We start from the raw sequence: 22,777 nt of genomic DNA on the forward strand, positions 1-22,777 counted from the left end.
TCACCCATTCTGCTCTTTTTTCTTTGAGCTGTAGGTCCTGCAGGGCATATGTCAGGCCTCCCACCAGACTAAGTTCCTTGGGGACAGAAGATTTGCCATATTCATCTCTAAGTCAGCAGAGTCTAGACCAGGGTGAGGCCCAAGTATGCTTTGGGCAGGGGAGGGGCAGGGTGGACTGACGATGGATAGCTAAGGGAATGAATAAATGGGTGGTTGGATAGACATACGGATGAGCAGTTAGGCAGGTGGATATGGATGATGGATGAATGAATGGATGAATGAATGGATGAGTGGGTGGTTAGATAAGTTCTGGATAAATAGGTAGATATATAGGTAAATGAATGGATGAATGAATGATAAAGTAGTGAATGGATGAATGGGTTATGAACTGATTCACTGAGGGGTGGATGGGTGGATGGATTATTTGATTCACAGATGGATTGACAAGAAGATACATTCATCACCTGGTCTGGGTAGCCAATCCCTGGTTTGGGCATTGTGTCCCCTACTCTTGCCCCAGACTCAGTGGCCAGTGGATATAGCCCCAGTCTTGTGAGGAATTGCGGAGATAGGCAGGCTTTATGGTGGGGGACAGGATATTAGTATCTAGTAACAGCCACAACCAGGGATGCCTCTGCCTATGATTTAAATCTGTGCTTCCATCTGTAGACCATCAAAAGCTGGCCAAGCTCACCCACCCAGCCTCAGCCTCTCTATGTACCAGTGGGAACCTATTCTGAAGTGGCTAGCTTGGACCATCCTTTGGACAGTTAACTGTTCACTGACCATTTCTGCTTGGGCCTGGCCTTATGCCATCTAGGGTTCCAGAGCGGAACAGGGCACTATTTCTATGCTCTAGAAGCTTGTAGGAGAAATAAGAAATAGTACAGAGGTCCCAGCAATAATAGTTTTTACCTGGCACCTCTCTTTCAATAGGGATGTCATCAGGTATATTGTTTCTAAAACTTGCAGCATCCCATTTTACAGATGAAGGATCTGAAGCTCGAGAACACACCCAGGGCTGTGTGGCTCAGGGGCTGAGATGGGGTTTGGTCCAGGTCTCTCCTGCTCGTTTCACTACATCTCTGTGCACTACAAAAGCACAGAGAATGGAGGGGGCTTGGCCAAGGCCACAGAGCCTCTGAGCAACAGCCACTGAATGGGATGCCTGATAGTCTTTCTACCAATGAGTTGCACTCACAGATGACCACCCAGAGCCCAAGTGATGGCCAGTGAGCTGGCCCAGGTGAAAGTGGAGAAGCTCAGAGGTGGGCTGACAGGTATGGAAGGCTGAGTACTCGGGGGCCAGAACAAAACTGGGCTCCTGAGCCTGGCCTCAGAGGCCACTTGCGAGCCCAGAGCCTCAAAGCGGGGGTTGCCACAGGTGAGGGTGCTGTGTGCAGGCAGGTCTGAGAGCAGCCTGCAGTGGCTGCTGACACTGCTAATTGGGTGTGACATCATGTAAATAAACGGAATAACTCGGTTAGCAGAAGGAGGCTGCTGGGCCGGGAATTAGCTGCTTTGCTTGGCTTTCCACGTGGAGCCCAGGTGCTGCGTGTGGCTTCAAAGGGGGCCTGATTTAGAGAGGGGGCACTGGGGCCAGAGGTGAGGACTCACTGCTGCCCTCTCAAAGGGCATGTTTCTATCTGTGGAAGTTCCTCCTGTCTTCTGCAAATCAAATGCAGGAGCTCTGCCTTTACAAAAAGAGCACTGAGTGGAGCCAGGGCTGCAAGCTGCTGAGTGCAGCTGTGCTTCCAAGGGAGCCTCTGGGAAACAGAATCAGGGCCAAGGGCAGCCCCACATGGGAGCACCCCACACGCCAGGCGCTTTGCCAGGGGCTGTATAAGCCTCATCTTGTTTAATCCTGACCACGGCCCCCTGATGGAGGGCTGTGTTGCTGCACACTTGCCCTCTTTCTTTCCTTCATCTCCCCCTCTCCTGATTCTCCCATGGAAGGAGGAGGATATTCTAATTCATTCTACTTTCTTCCATCCATTTTTAAATCTTGCCTTGTACAAACCATGTCTATCAACAGTCATGAAACCCCAAGCGAAGGAAACAAACATTCCCACTGCCATCCTGTGGTCCGCATCCCCATTTTACAGATGGGGTGACTAAAGCTCAGAGAGGTGGGGGACTGCTCTAGGTTAGCAGCTAGGAAAGAGGTGGAAGTGGAGTGTGACCCCAGGGTCCCTGCCCCACAGGGGCAACCACAGCACATCCGCCTTCTTCCCAATTTGGGGACTTGACAGCTCCTAAGACCCCTCCCTGCCTTGGCTCTGAGGCTGACTCACACTGCAGGTAGGGATGCTGCATTCCCCGGGGCCAGCTACTGTTCCCTGTCTCTTCCAGCACCAAAGCCACAGGAACCTCAAAAGGTACCACATTCCCCTTTGCAGCCGCTTATACTCTGACCCTTGTGTACACCTTCTAGATGTCCCACTGGAGGACCCCGAGGCAGTAACTCCCAGCACTGGAATCTCAGCTTCACCCCAACCTGCTTCATGACCCTGGGCTGAGTGCCTAACTCAGCGTGGCCTAGAAAGACATGGATAAGTGTTAAAAAATGGAGGAGTGACTATGGAAGCCATCCCTACCCCAGCCCATCAGCCCTGTGGCCTGGGTCTGAAGCAGGATCTAGAGGCCTTGGCATCAGAATTCTGTCTCAGTTGATTCAGCTCCCCAACTGAGAAAGGCCTGAGCTCAGGCTGCAACCCCTCCCAACAATGCCAGCAGCCCCCAAGCCGAGCCAGACTGGGCCCAGGAAATCAGAAGTCGCTAAGCCACATACCCCAGACTACAGTGTGACAGTAACCTGGGCACAGTGTGCTTTAGTCCTAGCTGTGTGGCCTGGAGGCCTCTTTCTGACCCCGCCTGCTCTTGCCCTATTTGGCTATGGCAGAGTTTGTCTGAAGCCAGAGTTGGGGTGAGTGGATGGTCGAGTGTGTGTGTGTGTATGTGTGTGTGTGCGCGCGCGCGTGCGTGTGTGTTGAGAATTATCAAAAAGAAATCTCCAGGGCCAGCCTGTCCTGGCTCAAGGAGAGCCAGCCCCCAAGTATGGTAGCCACATGCCACCCTCCTAAACTCTGCAGGGTTCATCTCCCCTACTGCTGGCATCTAAAAAACACTTTAATATCTACTATCATTGCCTTCTTCTAGACCTTGGTTTTCTTATCTTTACAATGGGGCTGCTAATCCCCTCCTCCCAGGGGTTAGGCTGGAGGCAGAGATGCAAAGGCGAGGTATATGAGGGGGAATTGGAGAAAGCTTGTCAATCAGGTCTGCTCCTTTCTGCAAAGTCTCTTGTGAGACCTAGGGTCTTCCCCATCCCAGACCCCATGACTATCTGTGCTGCCCTCGTTTCTGGGGCCTCATGATTTCTCCTTTCTCTCTCCCACAGCACTTACAGAATCCTGCCAACTTCCACAATGCCGCCACAGAGCTGTTGGACTGGTGTGGAGACCCGAGAGCCTTCCAGCGGCCCTTTGAGCAAAGCCTGATGGGCTGTTTGACGGTGAGTTCGCACCTTTCCCCACCTGTGCACGCCCAGAGAGGATGGCTGCATGCCTGGCCAGGCGTAGGGGTAGCCACAGATGATAGGGGATGAGAGATAGGAAGACATTGGTGCTGAAGGGGTTGGCCCTTCTGTGTGCACCCCTGACATACAGACACCACAGGAAACTGGTCTGATGAGGAGACAAAGTCCCCACGGATTACATGTGTACCCCACACTTGATGAGAAAGACAGGGCCTACTTTGGAGAGTTCCAAGTCTGATGCATCATAAGCAAAGCTGAGAGACTCTTGAAGGATTCGTACCCATCTTAGAAAGCAGAGAGACTTTTGAATCAGTCATTCATTCATTCACTTAGGTAAAATTCTAGTGAGCTCTTTTTATCCTCATCCATCCACTCATCCATTTATATAAGCATATATCGAGCTACTATTACATCCATCCGTCTATCTATTCGAATAAATACCGATTGATGTCTCATTTATCACGTACAATCCCCACTGCTAAGTCCTGCAAAACCAACGACAGATGAGACTTCACCAAACCTAATTTCCCCTTTAGTAGGGAAGACAGATGTGGAGATACGTGACTGAGAAAATTATGTACAAGGTGGAGGTTGCACAGAGAAAGGGAGCATTAGTTGCATGGGAGGTGGAGCTGGTTGTAGAAAATTGACATAGGAGCCACTTATACATCTTTAGGAGTTTGATCCATCCGCACAGGTAGCTGAGGATAGTGAGAGCATTCTAGGCACATGAAATGGCACGTGCGGTTGTACACCAGAACCCAGAGAACTGAGATTAACTCAGCTTGGTAAGGGTCTCGGATACAAGCTCAGCAGAGGCCAGGCCCACAGCTGGTGGCATGATTTGCCAAGCTGAGGAGCTTGCCAGCTGACAGCCATGTAGAAGGAGCTCAAAGCTTGCGAATGTCCCCAGCCACATAATCTGTATCCATAAGTGGGAGGACACCTTGGCAGCCAGTGAGGGCAGCTGCTCAGAGGGTCCTGAGTCAGTTTTGAAGGGAATGTGGGTAAATGGATTGCTAGGGAGGCCAGCTACCCCAAAGCTTGGATAGGAGGGGCCAAGATGGATGGCTGGCCAGGCAGGAACAATGGGTAAAGTCCAAGGGCACCGTGTTTCTTATAAAGCTGTAGACAGGAGGGAGGAGAAGGGCCCAGAATAGCCCTGGCCTGGAGTGAAAGGAATAGCAACAATAACGTGGACCATCATTATCAAGCACCTCTTCTGTGCCTGACACTGATCTTGGCCCACTGGACATGCCTTCTCACTGAATCCTTACACCTACTCTATGCAGCTGGTCGTGCCATCTTCTCCATTTTATAGAGGAGGAAAGTGAGACTTGTGACTGACTTCCCAAGGTTACACAGCCCATAAGAAGTGGACCTGAGATTCAAGCCAAGACCCATCTGCCTCTAGAGCGGATGCTCCTGCCCATTAGGGATGCCAGGCAGAGATGCAGCCAAGACCCTCCCAGGTTCCTCCATTTGTCCAAAGCCGATACCATCTGGCCCCCACTGGGGCCACCGCGCCAAATCAGGCGGCCACCTGCATTGCCCAGCCCTCCTTATCCTTCAGCCATTGGCCTCTCCCTCCCTCCCCAGCTTTCTTAATCCTCTTTGTGGGGATCCTGGTTCAGGCTAAGCCGCGTGGGCAGGGACAGATGTTATCAGAGGCCCCCTCACTCCCACCCCAGCTGCAGGCAGCCAGAAGTGAACAAGGAGGTGGGGTTCATGCATAACACATAGCCAGACAGGCTGCCATGTTCCCCCAGCATCCCGCCCCACGCCTGGCTCTACCTAGGACATGGAGACTTTAAGCTGAATGAGACAATGGCCCTGGCCAGGGTAGATGGGCAGGTGAGCATGAGATGACTAGTAATTGGCTCTGCCTTGGCCTTGTTATTCATCCATTTATTCAACAAACATTCAAGTCTCTGCAGTGGGCCAGGCCTTGTGCTGGGCACCAAAAGGAGTACAATGAGCATAGGATAGGAGCTCTGAAAGGGAGCATCCTTGGAGGGTAGGATGGAGGTATTGTGGAGGGCCTCTTGGAGAAGGAAGTCCAGGGAGGATCCTGTAGGACCTGACTGGACAGGGTGTAGGCTCTGGCTTCCCAGGCAGGGGAAACTCTGCACAAAGACCTCTTCTCATTGCACCCCAGCTTAGGTTATACACTTGGTTGAATGGCTGGCTTTGTCCCCCGCCTCTCCGCCTAGCTGTTTAGCCAGAAAGGAGCCCTTGATCCACCAGCCACGGTTGCAGAGACCTGGGTCTGACTGTCCCTTGGAGCTCCGAGGAACCAGCAGCAGGAAAGGTGGGGTCGTAGAAGACACTCTCGATGCCCAAGGCACTTTCTTAGGTGTTGTCCCCTTGCATCCTTATGAAAACCCTGCAAGGCGGGCAGGGAAGGGATTATCACTTCCATTTTACAAACAAGGGAACTGAGAAAGGGAGAGCAGCTTGATATAGTCCTGGGCTGGTACCACTGACTGCATGCAGCCCCAGGGCCCCGCTGCCAGTCTTCCCCTCCCCCAGGCATCCTTAGTCCCTACCCTGCCCTGTGGGAAAGGATAGATTGAGGGAGTTTAGAGATCCCAAGGGGCCTAGCAGGCAAAGCTGCCTAACCCCCACCGCACACACGCATACCCCTCCCCATCCAGGTGGCAGTCTGATCACTCCAGGTTGTCTCAATCCCCTGGGTGACCTCGGGGAGCAAATTCCTCTGGATCCGGCTTACTCGGAGGATATAAATTAAAAACCACTTAGCCTTAGGCAGAAAATGGACACATTTGTGCCATGCTGGCTTCTAAGCAGCTCAGGCACAATTCAAGTGAGAGGCTCTGGACCCCCGAGCCAGGCTCTGGGGCGAAGAGCTCTTTGGACCACTGGGAGACCCCTGTCCCATGGTCCCCTTAATGGCTCCTGACTCCAGGATGCGGAAGTGCAAGAGCCCAGGGTACCACTTCTTCCTCAGGACCAGGTTTTTCTTGGTGGTGGTGGCTGCTCACTCTCCCGGCCCCTTCCCTTCGCAGCAGAGCTGAGATCCCTCTGTGGGCGTCCCCCTCACAGTCAGGCCTCTCTGGACTTGCTCCCTCCTCCTCCTGTAGGAAGGCTCGGGTGGCCCGGGCACAAAAGAGGGGAGATGGGTGGGAGGTGGAAGAGGGAAACAGAGACCAGTTAGCACATCCACAGAGGCCTTGTTTCTCCGGTGAGGGGTTCCCCCACAGCCTCGAAGCCTTCCCTGCTGAAGCCCTGGGCATACATTCACATACAGCATTCATTGAGCTGTGTACCCAGTCCTTGCAAGGAGGATATTTTGTACCCATTTCACTTAATGAGGACACTGAGGCCTAGAGAGATTAAGTTGCTTGGGTGAGATAAGACAGCTAGTAAGTGGCAGGACCAGAACCCAGTCTCATTACTGACTCCAAAGCAGCAGTAGCAGCAACAGAAATACCAGCCCAACCCTGAGTTAAGAAACGGTAGCAAAGTGAGAAATGAGGGCCTGCCTTGAGTAGTTTGGGTATAACCATGAGGTGGAGCTGGGACATATGGAACAGTCAGAGCCCATTGCACACAACCCTAGAAATGGAGGACATCCTCGAACCTTTACAGACGAGGAACCCGAGGTTCAGAGAGGTTAAGTAGTTTGGCCTTAGGTTGCACAGCATAGGATGGAGTAGGATTAGAGCACAAGCCCAGCTTATTTTCAGCTCCCCTGACTGTCAGTCAGAAAGGGCTGTGGGTCTAGACCCCTGCCGGGAGCAGAAACCCCTTCTCTAGCATCTCCCAGACAGCCTGTCCTGCTTCCTGGCCAGAAGGCCCATCGCTTTTAAAGGCAGCACGGTCCCCTAACGTATTTGCCACGTGACCTTGAGCACGCCTCCTCTCTCACATGTGGGCCTCAGGTTCCCTTTCTGTGGCATGAGTGGCTGGACTCGCTGACCTGTAGATCTCCCTGGGTCCCAGAGTCTAGGTCTCAAACAGCCAACACCTGAAGGACAGCCTGAAGAGCAAACACCTTGTGGGCTTGACTGAGCTAGCTGGGCCTGGGCAGCCAGCAGAGGGCAGTAGTGGCACTCACCACCAGCCTTTGTGGAGGAGGGGTCTTCCTACTCTCCCCCTACCCCCGCCCCCCCGCCCGCCCGGGGTCCCTCAGTGTGTTTTTCATGCCCATTGAGGTGGGAGCAGGCCTCTCCAAAACACAACAGACTGCTGAGCTGAGCCCACCTTCCCCACCACTGTCACTTAGACCCCATTCCACACTGTTTTCCTGGGTGTCCTCAGGCTGGGCCAGAGGAAGCTAGGGGTATACACAAGGCACTGTAGCGTCACAGGGTCTAGCTTAGCCCACTCTGCCACACCCATGCTGTGTGACCTTCTGCAAGACCCTGATCTCTCTGGGCTTCAGCTTCCTTGTCAGTGAAAGGAGGCTGTTGGAGCCAATGACCCTTCTAAATGCTGGGGCTCAAGGGACTTGTAACAAACAGACACTCCATGCTCCTCTGAAGGGCCAGGCCCAGGCCTATAGGACAGCCTTTGTACCAGCACCAGGCCCCTCTTGCTCAATTTAGCTTGTTGCTTTTTTGTTATTGTTGTTGTTGTTTTTCAAACCAGAGCAACAGGATTAGCTAGTATTGGCCAAACAGAGGGACCTTTGCCTTCCTGCTCTCAACCTAGGGCCTGAGGGTTCTCCAGGCAGGTTGGGAGTTATGGCCTTAACCCTTCGTAGGCTAAAAAAGTCCTGGGATCACATCCCGGCCCTCTCACGACCAGACTGTGTAACCTTGGGCTGTTCTTCATCTTTAGTTTCCTCATCTGTAAAACAGATAACAACACTTCCTCGTGAAGCCGTTGTAAGAATTTGGTGCTTCGCTGCTTATAAAACATTTACTTAGCCCTCAGGACCTGGGAGCCAGCTGTCCCACTGCAGTACCCGCCTGTGCTGACGTTCCACAAGCAGTGGCCTTACTGGTGTGCCAGTACAAATGAACCGTGGAGCTCACGCGAGTCCACCCCAAGGCTCTCCTGCCAAAAAGGAAGGGCACCATAGTAAACATCCGGGTTGTAAAGACCCTTCCAGAACCCTTCTTCCTGCTCTAGGAGTGTGTTTGCAGAATTTTCTGTCCGCCGTAAAGAGTTAAGGGCCTTGGTTTTTCTGCTCGGACAGGGAGACTAACAGGACATCCCTGCCCTGGATGGCCCAGAGACTCTGGAACATGGGGGTGGGGAGAGACATAAGAAACATAGTGCAGGGGCAAGTAGAGCCCGTGGGAACGAGCCTGGAGAGAACGGAAAGCTTTTGCATCAGGGGCTTCTGTTTGTAGCAGAGAAGCTGAGCAAACATTCTAACCTAAGAAAGTCCTTTTTCCTCCCTGCATAGGGGCTTCCTAGGACGTGGGGGGGGGGGGGGGGGCAGGGAAGCAGGGACCTATCCCAAAAGGCTCTGGTGGTTCTGGGAAGGGAGAGCCACTGGCTCCTCCCTGGTTCACCATGGACACTCCAGGCCCCAAGTGTCCATATTTTTAAACGAGAGAGTTGGCCTAGATTATGGTTTCCCCCACCTTTTTAGCCCAGAGCCCTTATAATTAACCCCTAAATATAAAGAAGGTGATGGGGATCTATTCTAATGGCTATAGGGGCCAGGCCCAATCCCATAGCACCCTGAGACTCTCTGAGGACCTCCAGTGCCTCTGGAGTAGGCGTCTCTAGGGACTTTGATAACAGCGTCTTCCCTTTCTCAAAAGATGAGCCCTACATCTGGGAGCACTCCTTTCCCAGTCAGCCATAGCCGCCCCAGCTGCTTCCTGAAACGACTCCATTTTCCAAGGTCCTTCCCTCTTAATAAGGAAACTTAATTTGCCTGCTGTTAATGAGGAAGGCAGGCAGGAGGGGGCAGAGCTGGCCGTCTCGGGACACCTAGGAATGAGCGGGGAGGGAGTGAAACCTTATGGGCGTGAGCCTGCGGAATCACTCTGGGGCCCCAGGAGTACTCCACCCGACACTGTCTCCTGCCCCAGGACTGCCAGCCGTCCAAGGCTCTTGCCTCTCCCACTTTGAGCCCATACTACCAAGGTTCACAAGGAGTTGGGTGGGACCTGCAGTCTCCAGATACACAGCTGTTGGCGAACTTCACTGCCACTCTTATGGAAGTTTCCTATGTGCTAAGCTGGTGCTTGATGCTGAAGACAGACTCCAGGTCGAGCAGGAGAGCCTTGCAGTTTCTGGGCTGGAGTCTGAGGGGCTGCAAGAGCGGTTGGCCCAGAGCTAAGCACTGAGGAGTGTTACGCATGTCCATCTGGGGAAGTGTCAGCTGTCCATCGGGCAGCTCCAAGCTGAGGCTCCATGGAGTTTGTGTGTCCTAAGTCAGTGCTTCTCCTTACACACAGATTCAGACTCAGGAGAGGTCAATGCTCTGGGTGGGGACCTTGCTTAGTGTAGCGGGGGTAGTGAGTGCCCCACGATGGCAGGTGCAGGAGGCTCTGTAAGGGACAGGGGAGAGGTGGTGAGCACGGGAGACTTCCTGGAGGCTGGGGACTTGGAAGGGAGTTTGAAGAGCTACACCAGAGGAAAAGAGACCCTGGCCTGGGGTGTCCAAAACACATGGTACAGCATCCCCAGCCAACTGCTAGAATGTGGCCACATTTGAGCCCTTAAAAGTGGCAGAGCCTGGGCTTTGGGGTCAGGCCCACCACTAGACTAGAAACCCTGGAGGGTAGAGGCTGGGATCGCAAGGCGTGGAAGAGGGGTTTGTCAATTTTGCTGAATGACTGAACGAAGCAGTTTGAGTCCCGACTCTGCCAGATCTTGGGGATCTGCCTTAGCCTGCCCACCTCACCTATAAAATAGGTACATCCGCCACTCTGGGCTCAGAGGCCGGGTGTGGGCATTGTCTCACCCCTGCCCTTTCTTCCCCTGTTGCTGGCAGGTGGTCAGTCGGGTGGCAGCTCAGCAAGGGTTCGACCTGGACCTCGGCTATAGACTGTTGGCTGTGTGTGCTGCAAACCGAGATAAGTTCACTCCGAAGTCTGCCGGTAGGTGACCACTGGGGGCTCCACGGATGTCATCGGGAGGAGGGAGGAGAACTGGACTCTAACCCAGGGCTGTCTGCTACCCCTGTTGGCTGATACCTCAGTTTGTCCATGTGTGGTGTGAGCCTCCAGAGCCAACAGGTGGGGCTTGACCCTCACCTCAGAAAGTATCCTTACCTGTTGGGGGGTGGGGGAACGAGGGGAACTTCAGGGCCAGTGAGGGGCCCAAGGAACACCACACCCCAGCAACAGGCTAACAGAAACCATGCATTATCTCAATTCATCGCCGCAGTGACCCCTGAGCATAAGCACTGCAATCATCTCAATTTTATAGACAAGTAAACTGAGGCTTGGAGAAGCTGAGGAGATTTCCCCAAGTCACACAGCTGGAAAGTGGCAGAGTTGGGATTTATGCCCAGGCCCATACTCCAGAGTAGGTAATCTTAACCGTGACACTCCATTGCATTCATTCAAAAAAAATTATTTAAAATAAAACACAAATGAAAATAAAAACAAATCAGTACATTCCGGGTTCTCACAGCCTGCTCTGCATTCTCCATTGCAACTTTGTCACCGAACGTGACTTCATGACCCCATGTTAAACAGAGGTCAGGGAAGGTGCCCGGCTATATTCTGTCTATGAGGGCTTCATGCCCGCTAAAGGTACTGCTGTACATTCCCCACCATCCTCATTGCTGAAGCAGAGAGTGCGATGTAAGCTTTAACTCTGACAGACCTGTCACGAGCCAGCCCTGTTATTTGCTGAGCATGTGGTCTCTGAACCTCAGTTTATCTCCCCTGGAAGGCAGGAATGACAATGAGACCTACTTTGCAAGGATCACTATAAGTCCTAGAAATATGTACAGTGCCCAGCATAGTGTCTAGATGTTTTTAACATTCTTTATCTGTCAGAACAATTCATTGAAAAAGAAAAAAATCAATTATTTCCTCCACATAACAGTAAAACAGACATTTTCTCTGAATTCGTCAATCATTTCTTTGGAGTCTATATAGAAACAGCCTTAATGAAAATGTTTAAAGGACATCTCACAATGTGTTTTCATTAAGTCTGCTCAACCCCTACTCTCTTGAATGCTGGTGTGGGCTCCCTTCCGTGTATGCTGACAGTCCATGCACTGGGATTATGGGGCGCTTATAAAGGATGTGTGAGGTCTTACCAGCCAGTAGCTACTGTGGGATCCTGGATGCACCTGCCTAGGCTGGGATATTGTTATTGTATTGAACTGCTTGCCAGAACAGGGTCTTGGAATCTTCTAAGTGATGTCTATTCTGATAGAATCTGCAATTTTAACAATAAGTTAAGTCAATACAATTTTGACAAGGTAAAAATTGTTAATTATCAAAAAAACATGCATCCATGTCTCCGTTAAGCGCCTGCTCTGTGCAGGCACCTGGCCAGGGCTGGATTACAATGAAGAGTAAAACAAACATGGCCCCACCTTGAGAAACCACAGTCTGGAGAAGGGGTTTGGCAAAATTTTTCTGTAAAGGGCCAGATAGTAAATAGTTTAGGCCTTGCAGGCCATACAAAACAACTGTAGACATACGTAAACAAATAAGTGTGGCTAGTTCCAATAAACCTTTCTTTATGAAAGTAGGTGATATGCTATAGTTTCCTGACCCCTGGTCCAAAGGGATAGGAAAACATTGATCAAATAATCACAGGTGTGTGTGTAAATTCAAGCCATGATAAGTGTCATGAAGGAAAACTCAAGGACACCGTAAGACCACTTGGGGGTCGGGGAAGGCTTCCCTGAGACCCAAAGGTTGGATAAGAGTTGAGTAGGTTAAGAAAAGGAGTAAGAGCTTCTTCCCAGGCAAAGGGAACAGCCTGTGCAAAGGCCCTGAGGTAGAAGGAAATACGGCTTTTGGCAGAGCTAAAAGAAAGACAGTGGTTCCAGAGCCTAGAGGCAAAAGTCAGCAGCAGTTAGACACATGGGGCCTGTCTTGAGGGTTGTGTCTTTGTCCTAAGAGTAATGAGAACTTAGCTAAATTCTTATTCGGCAAGGATCAGTCCAACTACAAAAGAACAGATTGGGCAGGGGCAGAGGGAAGGGCAGTGTGGATGCAAGGAGCCAGTTAGCAGATTGCTGGAAACATCAGGATAAGGATGCCGGTGGCTGGACTAGGAAGACTCCACTTCCTGTGGAGTGGAGTAGAGACAAAGGCATGAATCTAAGGGCTAGGTATGCGGCAAAATCAAGACAGGAAAGCTTAGCCATAGGGGTAGGGGGAAAACAGGACATCCAGTTGTCTCAGAGGCCCTAGCTGCTCCCCAGTGGGGGAGGAGAGGCTCAGGGCCCCATTCAGTCCCTCCCTCAGGCGTCTCTCATGCCTTTGCTGGTACATGCTGGGTGTTCTTCTGTATCTTGCTTCATGCCCAGCTTCATGAGACACAGGGTATTATCTACAGTTATGAATGAGGAAATCAAAGCTCAGATAGGTCTTGTGACTTGCCTGTTGTCACACAGCTCATAAATGATAGAGTTGAGACTTGAACTCATGGCCTCCTGATTCCAGGCCTATGGCTCTGCTCATTCCATCGAACTGACTTTGGGGCTGGTCAGGGACCTAGACTTAGGAGGCCTCTATTCTCCTGGATCAGGATCTGGGAAGCTGCTCCACTTGGGAGAGCTTTTCCCTTCATGCAAGTCTCTTCAACATGGCCCTGCCCTCTTCTAAGTGTTATTTCCAGTATCACTTCTCCTAAAACAAGCAATTTGTTCTTTCCTCCATCTGTACCTTCATTGTACACAGCTCTTTACAGTTTATGAAGCCCTTTTTCCTGCATTGTGTCTATTAAGTCATAGGCTATGCCCTGGGCCCCTGAAGTGAGTTCTCAGGATACCCATTCTGCAGCTGAGAACACTGAGGCCCGGCAGTGCCTGTGGCTTAGCTGTCACTTGAGTATCTCTTATTAGGAGTCAAACCCTCATCAGCACTGACAGCCATGACTAACCACCTTTCACAGGCCACCCTCACCCCTTGAGAAGATAGGCCTTGCAGCCTTCAGGATACCAGTCATCCCTGTACTTGGCTTTTGTTCTGGGAAGGCAGAGTGCCAGTCTGAAGGGGGAGGCTTCAGCTGCTGGTTTATTGGCTGGATAAAGGGTCTGCTGGGGTCAGGCTAGACCATCAGAGGGGTGGAGGCCAAGGGGAGCAGAGCGGTGACCCAAAGTTCTAGAGGCAGCTCTAGCATGACACCTGTCTGCCATGTTGCCTATCTCCTGGAACTGTGGCCTCATCTGTAAAGAGGGATTATATGCCTATCTCACAGGCTGCCTGTGAGGATTAAATATGATTTCGTAATCAGGGAAGCAAGGGGCTCAGCTAATACCTGACGCACAGTGGGTGCCGAGTAGATATTACTTTCCAGCTTTCCTTCGCTGCTTCTGTCTGTCTTTTCCCCAACATGGTTCTCAACTCCTCCAAGGCCCTTTCTGCCCCAGCAAGTCTGTTTCATCTCTGATGCCTTTCCCAAAGCTCTGGGTGTATGACCTGCTGTAACCGCACTTCCAGCTGCAGCCGTGAGGGTCTCCGTGGTCTCAGGGGTGTGTGTGTGTGTGTGTGTGTGTGTGTGTGTGTGTGTGTGTGTGTGTGTATGTGTGTGTGTGTTGGCCACGCTGACTACAGCTGGCCTCCCAGCCAGGCCTCTATAGTTCTAGGACATGCTCTGTCTTCAGAGCTCCTGCAGCCAGCTTGTGCCTCCTCTCTACCCTGCTATTTTTCTGTCTCTGTCTGGGCTCCCACTCTGTCTGACTGGCTTATACAATTTTTACCCTTCTAATATCTCCCTCTTCTTTTTCTCTGAGGGTCTCTGATATCGTATATCTGTCTCTGTCCTTCCCTTCCCTGCCGCTCTCAGACTTCTCTCCTTGTGGTGTGTGTGTGTTTGCACGCACGTGTTTGTGTGTGTGGTGACGAGTGTGTCGTGAGTGTCTGTGTGTGTGGTGGCGAGCATGTCTGTGTGTGTGTCGGGGTGTGCTGTGTTCATGTCTGTATGTATCTGTATGTATCTCTCCCCTTCTCTCTCTGCCTGCCTCCCCAATCCCTTCTCCTGCTTCATCTCCCTGTCTGTCTCTTGTCAGGAGGCCAAGCTGGGGCCAGATGAGGGCCGGTGGGATGAGATCATGCAGCGAGGAGCGGTGCTTTGTCAGGAGAGATGGCGGTGAGGTGGGCTGGGCTGTGCGCGCCAGCATTGGTGGGTTCTGGAGCAGGAGCTCAGACCTGGGGGTAGTGCTGTTCGTGTGTGTGTGTGTGTGTGTGTGTGTGTGAGAGAGAGAGAGAGAGAGAGAGAGAGAGAGAGAGAGAGAGAGAGGGCGAGCGCGTGAGCACAGAGCAGACTGCAGCAAACCGCCAAGTCAGGCGTCTCCACGTGGGCCCTTCAGATACCCAGCCCCCAGCTCTTTGTTCTGGTGCAGCCTTTAGCCTGATGCTTGCACATGGGAGCACACGCACACACACACTCAAACAGGCAGGAGGCTCCTCATCGGGAGGGTCCTTGGGGGCTAAGCTACTCCCTCCTTGGCTTTGGTACAGAAGGTCACCTGTCTCATCCTCCAAGACCGTGGCATGCCCACCCACCCCCCACTGCTACTGCGTGCCAGCCCGCAGCAACTTGGCAGGCAGCGCTGAAATGTCAGCCTCCTCGGCACCAAGCGGGCCCGAGCCTGCTGGCTATGTGGGCGCCAAGTACCAGGCAGTCTCCGTGTCCAAGGTCCCCAAGAGCCCTCTGCCTCAGCTACTGTCCATGCTTGAGTGCCTCTGTGTCCCCTCAGCTGACCTCTGTAAGCAACCCAGCAATATGTTAAAATAATAGAATAAGGAATGCCAAAACTCAAGGGGTGTAGGGAGCTCAGAGTCGAGAAGCAGGGACCCACCCCAGGTCCTAATGGATGGCAGAGCCTAGACTAGAGCTCGGGATGCCTGGTACTTGTCCTTGCACCCCTCCTGTCTCCCTTAGGCAGGTTAGTGATGGCTCTGGATTCTCGTCTGGGAGATGAGAAGCATGGAGCTGTTGGCAGAGTGGAAAATATGGCGAGAGCAGCAGGTATGGGAGGTGCCAGGGTGTCCCGGGGGTATCTGGAGAAGGGACCAGAAAACTCAGGAGAGAGGTCAGGGCTGAAGAGGCGGCTCCTGAAATCTCCAAGGAAGAGAAGACTAGCCTTCCTTAGTGATGAGAGAAGGGTGGTTGTTAATCACCCACCCATGGGCTGGACATGACCCACAGACATCTGAGTCTGACTACTTGCTGGTTTTTAAAAATGCAGATTAGTTGCCAACAGTTGCTCTTTGGGAGATTGCACTGTCAAGTCAGATGCTTCCTTTCAGTGGGAACCTTGGACCCATGACTGACTGGGGGGTGGCTGACCCCACCACATTGTCTCACACCCAAGCATTTCCCATGGCTGGAAACCCCCAGGCCCTGTGGACATGTATGTTTCTGACCTCTGCTCTAAGCACACCCTCACATCCCAACAAAGCAACCTGAGTCCCAGGACCAGGAGGGGAAGCCCAAGCAAAGGGTATCGCTTGCTTTGTGTTGACCAACATCTGCTTGGTCCGGCTTCTCTGATGTGCTCCCAGAGGATTCGACAGTAGACCCCGGAAAGAGGACCGACTCAGCCAGGGAGGTGAAGAATCAGGAATGTGATGGGGCTCCTGCCTTGCCCTTTGTGGTCTGGGGTCCACGCAGGAGGGTCTCAGGAAGGGCTCAGTCCTACCTCAGAGCCCTCAGTCCCAGGGGGCTTCAACAGCAACTTGTGCAGTAGCTCCGGGGTTCAGAGACAGACCCCAAACCCAGGGGGTCCTGTGGCAAGTGTCCCACCTCCATCAGAGGTTTGAGTTGGGACACAGGCATCCGAGTCCAGCCAAGTCATTTCACCACCTCTACCCCAGGACTCCTTAAGCAGGAGAAGGTGGGTCACAACCGTTTCCCTCTGTCTTTGAAAACAATCCTTCTTGGTCCCACCTGGCTGAATGGGGGCTCTCAGACCCCTGCAGTGGTGGGGACATTCCTGGCCTTTCTTGGAAGCTTAGCTCCTGTGCATGCCTTCACACCTCCCCCATAGCATCTCTCCACCCCTCTCTGCCTCTGCCCACCCCAGAGCACGCAGGCGCCTTCCCATCACCGTCACTGGGGAGGACAAATGGCCTCATTCAGGGACACCCTGCCAGATCTGTCTCTCTAAGACAAAGCTGTGCGCAGCTCTGCGTGAAAAACGGCTTGCGGCTGCCCAGCAAGCAGGCGGGATTGGTGGGTGCAAATTGCTGGGGATTTGTTAATGCCGGCCAGCTCCCCCAGAGACAGTGGACAGGCGGGCCCTCGCCCTTGAAATGCCAGGCTGCCTGGCTGGGTGCCTTGTCAAGGCCAGGACAGACTTCCTCCTGCACTCCAGCCCCCACCCCCTCATCTGAGCTCAGCAGAGCTGAGATGTGGGGGAGGGACTTGCCTTCCTTCCTCCTACTCTGGCCTCTGCACTCCAGGTCAGGTCCCGCTCAGGAAAGGGCTCTGAATTTCATCACCAGGCCCCTGGGAACCAACTTTCGGTCAGCCCTATTTAATGGACAAAACCTGTTCACACACTTACCTCCCGCTGACTCATTACTGCTGAGAGGGCACTGGGGCTCTTAACAGTAGGCCCATTTTATAGAGGAGGAAACTGAGGTGCCAACAGGGAAGAAGCAGATCCAGGTCTCATGGCTTCGGCAGGGTTTTGACCTCCATGGTAAGATGGTAAGATCTGGAACACAGGGAACTGTACCCCTTCTCAGTGACCCTGAGTGAGCTGGTGGAGTAGGTTGTCCTGGGCCAATGGTCCCCAGCTTCTCTCTCCTCCCCCAGCTCTCTGAGAGCTGAGGCCTGGGATCCAGTGGCCTCACTTTGCTCTTGGAGAAAAAGAACAGTGGGGAGGAGCCCACGTGACGAAGGGTTTGTGGACACAGCGTTCCCAGGCTAAGGAATTGGGGGGAGGGGTGGCTACGATGGTCCCTGGGGTGTCCAGAGTGAACAGTGAGGAGGGCGCAGTGCCATGGAAGAATGAGACAGGGCAGATTTAGAAACAGCTTCAAGGCCCTGGAAAAGGGAGTTGAGTACTTCAGTGGCCACTCTACAGCTATTGAAAACTGAGTCTCCCAAGAATTACCACTACATAGAAATGCTTATGACATAATATTAATTTTTTTAGAAGGGCAACAAAACGGTATATTCAGTATGACCTCAACCAGGTGCAAAACAAAACGTATATTTACTTAGTCACAGGAAACAGAAAACAGGGTATATACCAAAATGTCAACTTATAAGTAACAAATCTGTCTGGGGCGGGGTAGGGTGTCACTGTTTCCCACATTTTCTTCAGGGGGCATGAATTCTGTTTTAAGCAGAAGCAGCAAAGGTCATTGTGAGTTCTTTTGGAGTTTGGCTGGAGTCGGCAGGAGTAGGGTAAGACAAGAGCACTGTTGTCTCCAGGCTGGCTCAGCAGTTTTCCCAGTGCGGCCCTCTCTGATTCCCTGAGAGCCCCTGGGGGTAGGCCTCTGCTGGTAGGGAGGCTACTCTTCCTGTCTCCCTGTCTCTGCAGGATTAGCTCATCGCTGGCTCCCCCACAGAGCCAGGCTATGCAAGGACATTGCTGCCTGAGGCCCAGCCCAGCTGGTGGATACCTGCTTTCCAGGCCTGTCCAAAATAAAAGGGGATGGAAGGATGAGGGCACAGCCCATGGCAGGGGAACCTGGGGCCCGGGACCCTGATAAGTGGTGCAGAACCCTCAAGATGGGGTCACTTTCTTACCTGGATCCTGGGACTTCTTGGCCTGGCTACATGATTGCGAGAGTTAGGGAGGGAGGGATCAATGAGGCACATGGTAGGGAAAGGCAAGGCTGCTGGAAGAGCCTCAATGAAATGATGTGTCTACGTTTGGGTTCTCCCAGATGCAAACCCTGCAACAGAGATTCTAGTGCAACAGATTTATTTAGCAGGATCCCAGAAAACACTGGTAGAGAAGCAGGGAAATGAGACAGGGAAGGGAAGGAGGTCGATGATAAGTGTGTTGTCAAGCAGGTTACCTGCTGTGGGCACCTGCGTGGAGCTCTGGGAGACTGCATAGAATATGTCCCCAGTCGGCCTGAGAGGCAAGGACGAGGAGGTATTTATCCAACATCTGGTATCCAGTATTGGTTGAGGGCTTCTTGGGAGTCGGGGCACAGATACACACACCCCATAACAGTCCCCTTGGCGAAGATGCAAGCAAAGTCACAATGCACGCAGTAAGCAGAGGGCGTGTAATGAAGCATCTGCAGTGCCTGCAACAAGGCACTCTCCCAATTTCAGTTATTTGCATCCCATCCTCATCATCCCTGCCATTTTCCAGTCCCACTAATATTATGATCTGTATTTTTCATATTGTTACTTGTTCATTATGACTTCAAGGTGGGAATTTTAAAGGGAAACTTTCTATCTTACATTGCTACCATAAGTGGCAGATCAGTCTGCCTTGCCACATTTAGAAACTAACTGTCAAAATAAAGACTAAAGAGACTGCCCCGTGTCTGGGTTTAGCTATAGGTTAGGTGCCTGTTCCGTGGCTAGGGCCTGGACCAACTCTCCACCAGTTAAAAAGAGTAATGGGACATTAGGAAATTGAGACTCCTCTCCTTAAAATAGCAGCATCCCAAATATGAGAAGAGAGCTGATGTGGCATTGGTTTTCTCGCTGGGTCCTATGACCACCCAAGTCATCTCAGGGGCCACATCCCCTAGCCTATACTTGAGGGTGCTTTAGTCAGAGCGGACAGACTGATGAGGCCACGGGAGCCAGGCCACCACCCTTCACTTCTGTCTCCCCTGGGCAGGCCGTGCTCTGCCCAGCCTCACTTTCTTCCACAGTCCAATGCATCTACATCATTTCTCCACTTTCACAGCTACAGGAAGAATGATAAGGTCTCGGCCATGAAAATGCCTCTCAAAATAAGAAATACCAAAAGAATTTTCAGGGCGAGGAATGATTAGCATCTTGTTCCAGGCCCACTCCGCGCTGAGCACAGGGGCTACAAATGCATATAAATGCACCGCACACAGTTCCCGCTCTTGGGGTTTGAAATAAATGAATGCCTCATTCTGTAGAGGAGAAATGACAGTAATCCTACACACAAACACAGCCCTTTACACGGCCTTCCTCATCCAGTCGCATGAGATTTCCAAGGCAGGCTGATTCTCATTTAAAGAGGAGGAAACAGGCACTAAGGGGTAAGGAGGTGGCCCCGGTAGGGATAGAAGTGAGTCCAGAGTTCTGGCTCTTCCTACTCCTCTGCAGATGTCCCTAAGGAGCTGACAGCCTCTGGGGAGATGCAGGGCCACAGGATTATCTCCCCATAGGCACCCAGGTTGTCGCCCTGCAGCCATAGTGCACCTGGGACAGAGGTCCTGCCAAAACTGCCCCCACCAGCCCAGGGTGCCCTGAAGATGCCAGGGCAGCCCCCGAGAAGTTAATAAAGCCATCTGCAGCAATTAATTCTGCAGAGCAAAGAGCCAGGTAAGAGGATTAAGGAAGCCAGAGCTTTGGTTTTAAGATGGAGCTTAGCATTCTCACCCCCAGAGGAGGATTTCAGGGGATTCGTGGGTGTGAGAGTGAAATGGAGCAGGGACTTGGCAGAAAGTGGCAAGGTGGTTCTGGAACTTTTGCAACCCACGGCCTTGTAAATACCTTCTGGGTTAGACAAACAGACGGGAATTAACGATGGTGCAGGTTATCATCAGCCTTCCCTATTAAGATTTACAGGGCCAGGGCAGGGCACCTGGATTAGGAAAAATTCTGATGATGACAGAAAAATATTTGGTCGGTATTTCCTTGGTACTGGGCACTCATTTATCCCACATGATGATCCTAGACCCATGTTTCCCCTTTTCACAGATGAGGAAATCAGGGTTTAGAAAGATTGATTAATTTGATCAAGGCCACTTGGCTACAAAGAGCCAGAATTGTGATTTAAATAAGAATATGTGACCCTGAAGCTGTAAGTGGCCCCTTACTCTCTATGAGCAGGTTGAAATGAGGTCCTGGGAAAGACATTTTAATGGCTCAAGAGCTTGTTGGGATCACTTGAATTGCTTGTTGGTGGAGATATCAAGTACAGTATTTGACAATGATTTGTCCTTGTTGGTAGGTTAAACACCCCCACCCATCTTCGAGCTCATTCAACACTCACAGTCCCATGGATAGTGAGTAGCAGAGCCTGGCACAAAGTAAGCATTCAGTACATGTCAGCTGTTAATGCCAAAATTTCCTGGTCGGCCCCAATTTCAAATATATTTTCCAGAAACTATTCAGCTAATTCATAGAGAGAAGTAGTAGTTAAAAGCATGGACTCTGGAATAGCTTGCCTGTATGTGAATCCTACCCAGCCCTCCACTTGCCAGCTGTGTGACCTTGGAAAAGTCACTTAACTTCTCTGTGCCACAGTTTCTTCATTTGATAAAAGGGGATGGTGGTGATAATACCTACATCGTAGGCATAAATGAGTTAACATATATATATATATATATATATATATATATATATATATATATATATATATACGGGCTTAAAATAAGGCCTGGTGTATTGTAAGTGCTACTTATGTGTTAGCAGTCTTATTCCCACATACTGGCATTCGCACTCCTTAGGATGCCTCTCATACCTGTAGTAGCTGAAAACTCTGCGCCTGACCCTGTGTGGTAGTTTGGGGTCTGGAAAATATAGAACCTGTGTGTGTAGTATAGCTAGGGCCAAGGTAAATGCCATGTGTGACCCTGGCCACACACCCTCCAGCCTCTCGTGAAACGATGGGTGCAAAGTACTTAACACGAGCTGGCATCTCAAAAGGGCTGTAGATATAATCGCTGTAATTATTAAGTCCTGCCTTGCAGTACAGGCTCTGAAAGTCACTTGCTGTGTGACTTCATGCAAATCACTTCACTTCTCTAAGCTTGGGGTCCAGTGGATCTAGAATCCAAGCCTCCTGGCCGGAGAGGCAACATTTCCATTTCCATGGCAACCCAACTGCCTCTCAGGGGACCATTTGGATCACGTCACCCTAGCAAGGTGCCGCCCAGGCAACCAGGTGTTTGTGTTTGGCAGTGGAAGCTCTGCAGGGTGGTAATTCCCCTCACTGGGGACAGGGTGGTGGCCAGGCAGGTGGCTGGAAGGAAGCATGGCCATCTTGGTCATGCCTGCCCTTGCTAGTCCTGGGCCTAGAGAGAAACAGACCTCAGAGCTTAGGAACTCTGGCCAATGACTTTCCTCGAGGAGCTATTAACAGTTGCTTCCTTATATTACTAGGCACGTCTCCTGGCTTGTTGAAGCTGGCCAGGTGGGAAATAGTGCCTGGGGCTGGACTCCTTATAGGGAATTCTGAAAGACCCAGTCTCACCTGTTTGGGATGAGGAGCCACTATTGTCTCTAGCAGGAAACAGGAATTATTGGGGTTAGAAGTCTGCCTTTCAAACAGGCAGATCATTATGATGACAGCAAAGACTTGATGCAAAGGATAAACTAATTCACCCCTTCCACATGGTGCATGGGTACCTGTTTATGTGCGGACGTGGTGATTGGCATTTAGGTAACCCTAGAGATTGCCTGTACCCTCAAGGAGCTCACAGACATGGTAGTGCTTAGGAGAAACACAACGTTTGCAGACCCACATCAGCAAAGGGGGGAGCTGAATAAGAGGGGAACCCCCTGGGGTCACCCACTTCCAGCAGAAAGCTCCCAACCCAGATAGGGTTGGAAAAATGAGGGACAATTCAGATAGCCCATGTTCTGCCATCCCTTCACAGAGGGGAGCCCCTTGACTCTTACAGCAGCTCATGAGAAAGAGTTCTGTCCCCTTTTTCAGAGATAGAAACTGGGGCTCAGAAAAGTGAAGTCCATGCCCAGAGGCTCAGCTGGGCTGAGAAGAACGGGTCCCTCTGCCTCCACAGTGCACCCTCTGGGGAAGCCGCTATACTGGTGGGCTGCCAGGGGAGGCTCCATTTCCTGGACGCCTGAAGCCTCTCTAAGCCGAGTGAAATAGTCCTCTGCCTCTTTGTCCTATCTTTTTCCCTCTCTTCCCCTCTCTCCCTCTCTCTATTTCTCTTCTCCCTACCTTTTCTCTCTCCCTCTCCCTCTCTCCTAATTCCCCTTCTCCTTCTTTCCATCTCTACCCCTTCCTCTCTTTTC

General features: G+C 51.7%; 1 protein-coding gene across 1 annotated transcript in view; it reads left to right on the forward strand.

Moving 5' to 3' along the window:
- The window catches only part of ZMIZ1 (zinc finger MIZ-type containing 1), a 248,191-nt gene that overhangs the window by 142,230 nt on the left and 83,184 nt on the right, over window positions 1–22,777 (forward strand). The window contains exons 6-7 of the mRNA XM_023527991.1: window positions 3,401–3,514; window positions 10,464–10,569. Coding sequence (XP_023383759.1) covers window positions 3,401–3,514; window positions 10,464–10,569 — 220 coding nt within the window. The remainder of the gene's footprint in view (window positions 1–3,400; window positions 3,515–10,463; window positions 10,570–22,777) is intronic.

This window comes from Pteropus vampyrus, unplaced genomic scaffold (genome assembly GCF_000151845.1).
Source record: "Pteropus vampyrus isolate Shadow unplaced genomic scaffold, Pvam_2.0 Scaffold20, whole genome shotgun sequence".
Classification (NCBI taxonomy): domain Eukaryota; kingdom Metazoa; phylum Chordata; class Mammalia; order Chiroptera; family Pteropodidae; genus Pteropus; species Pteropus vampyrus.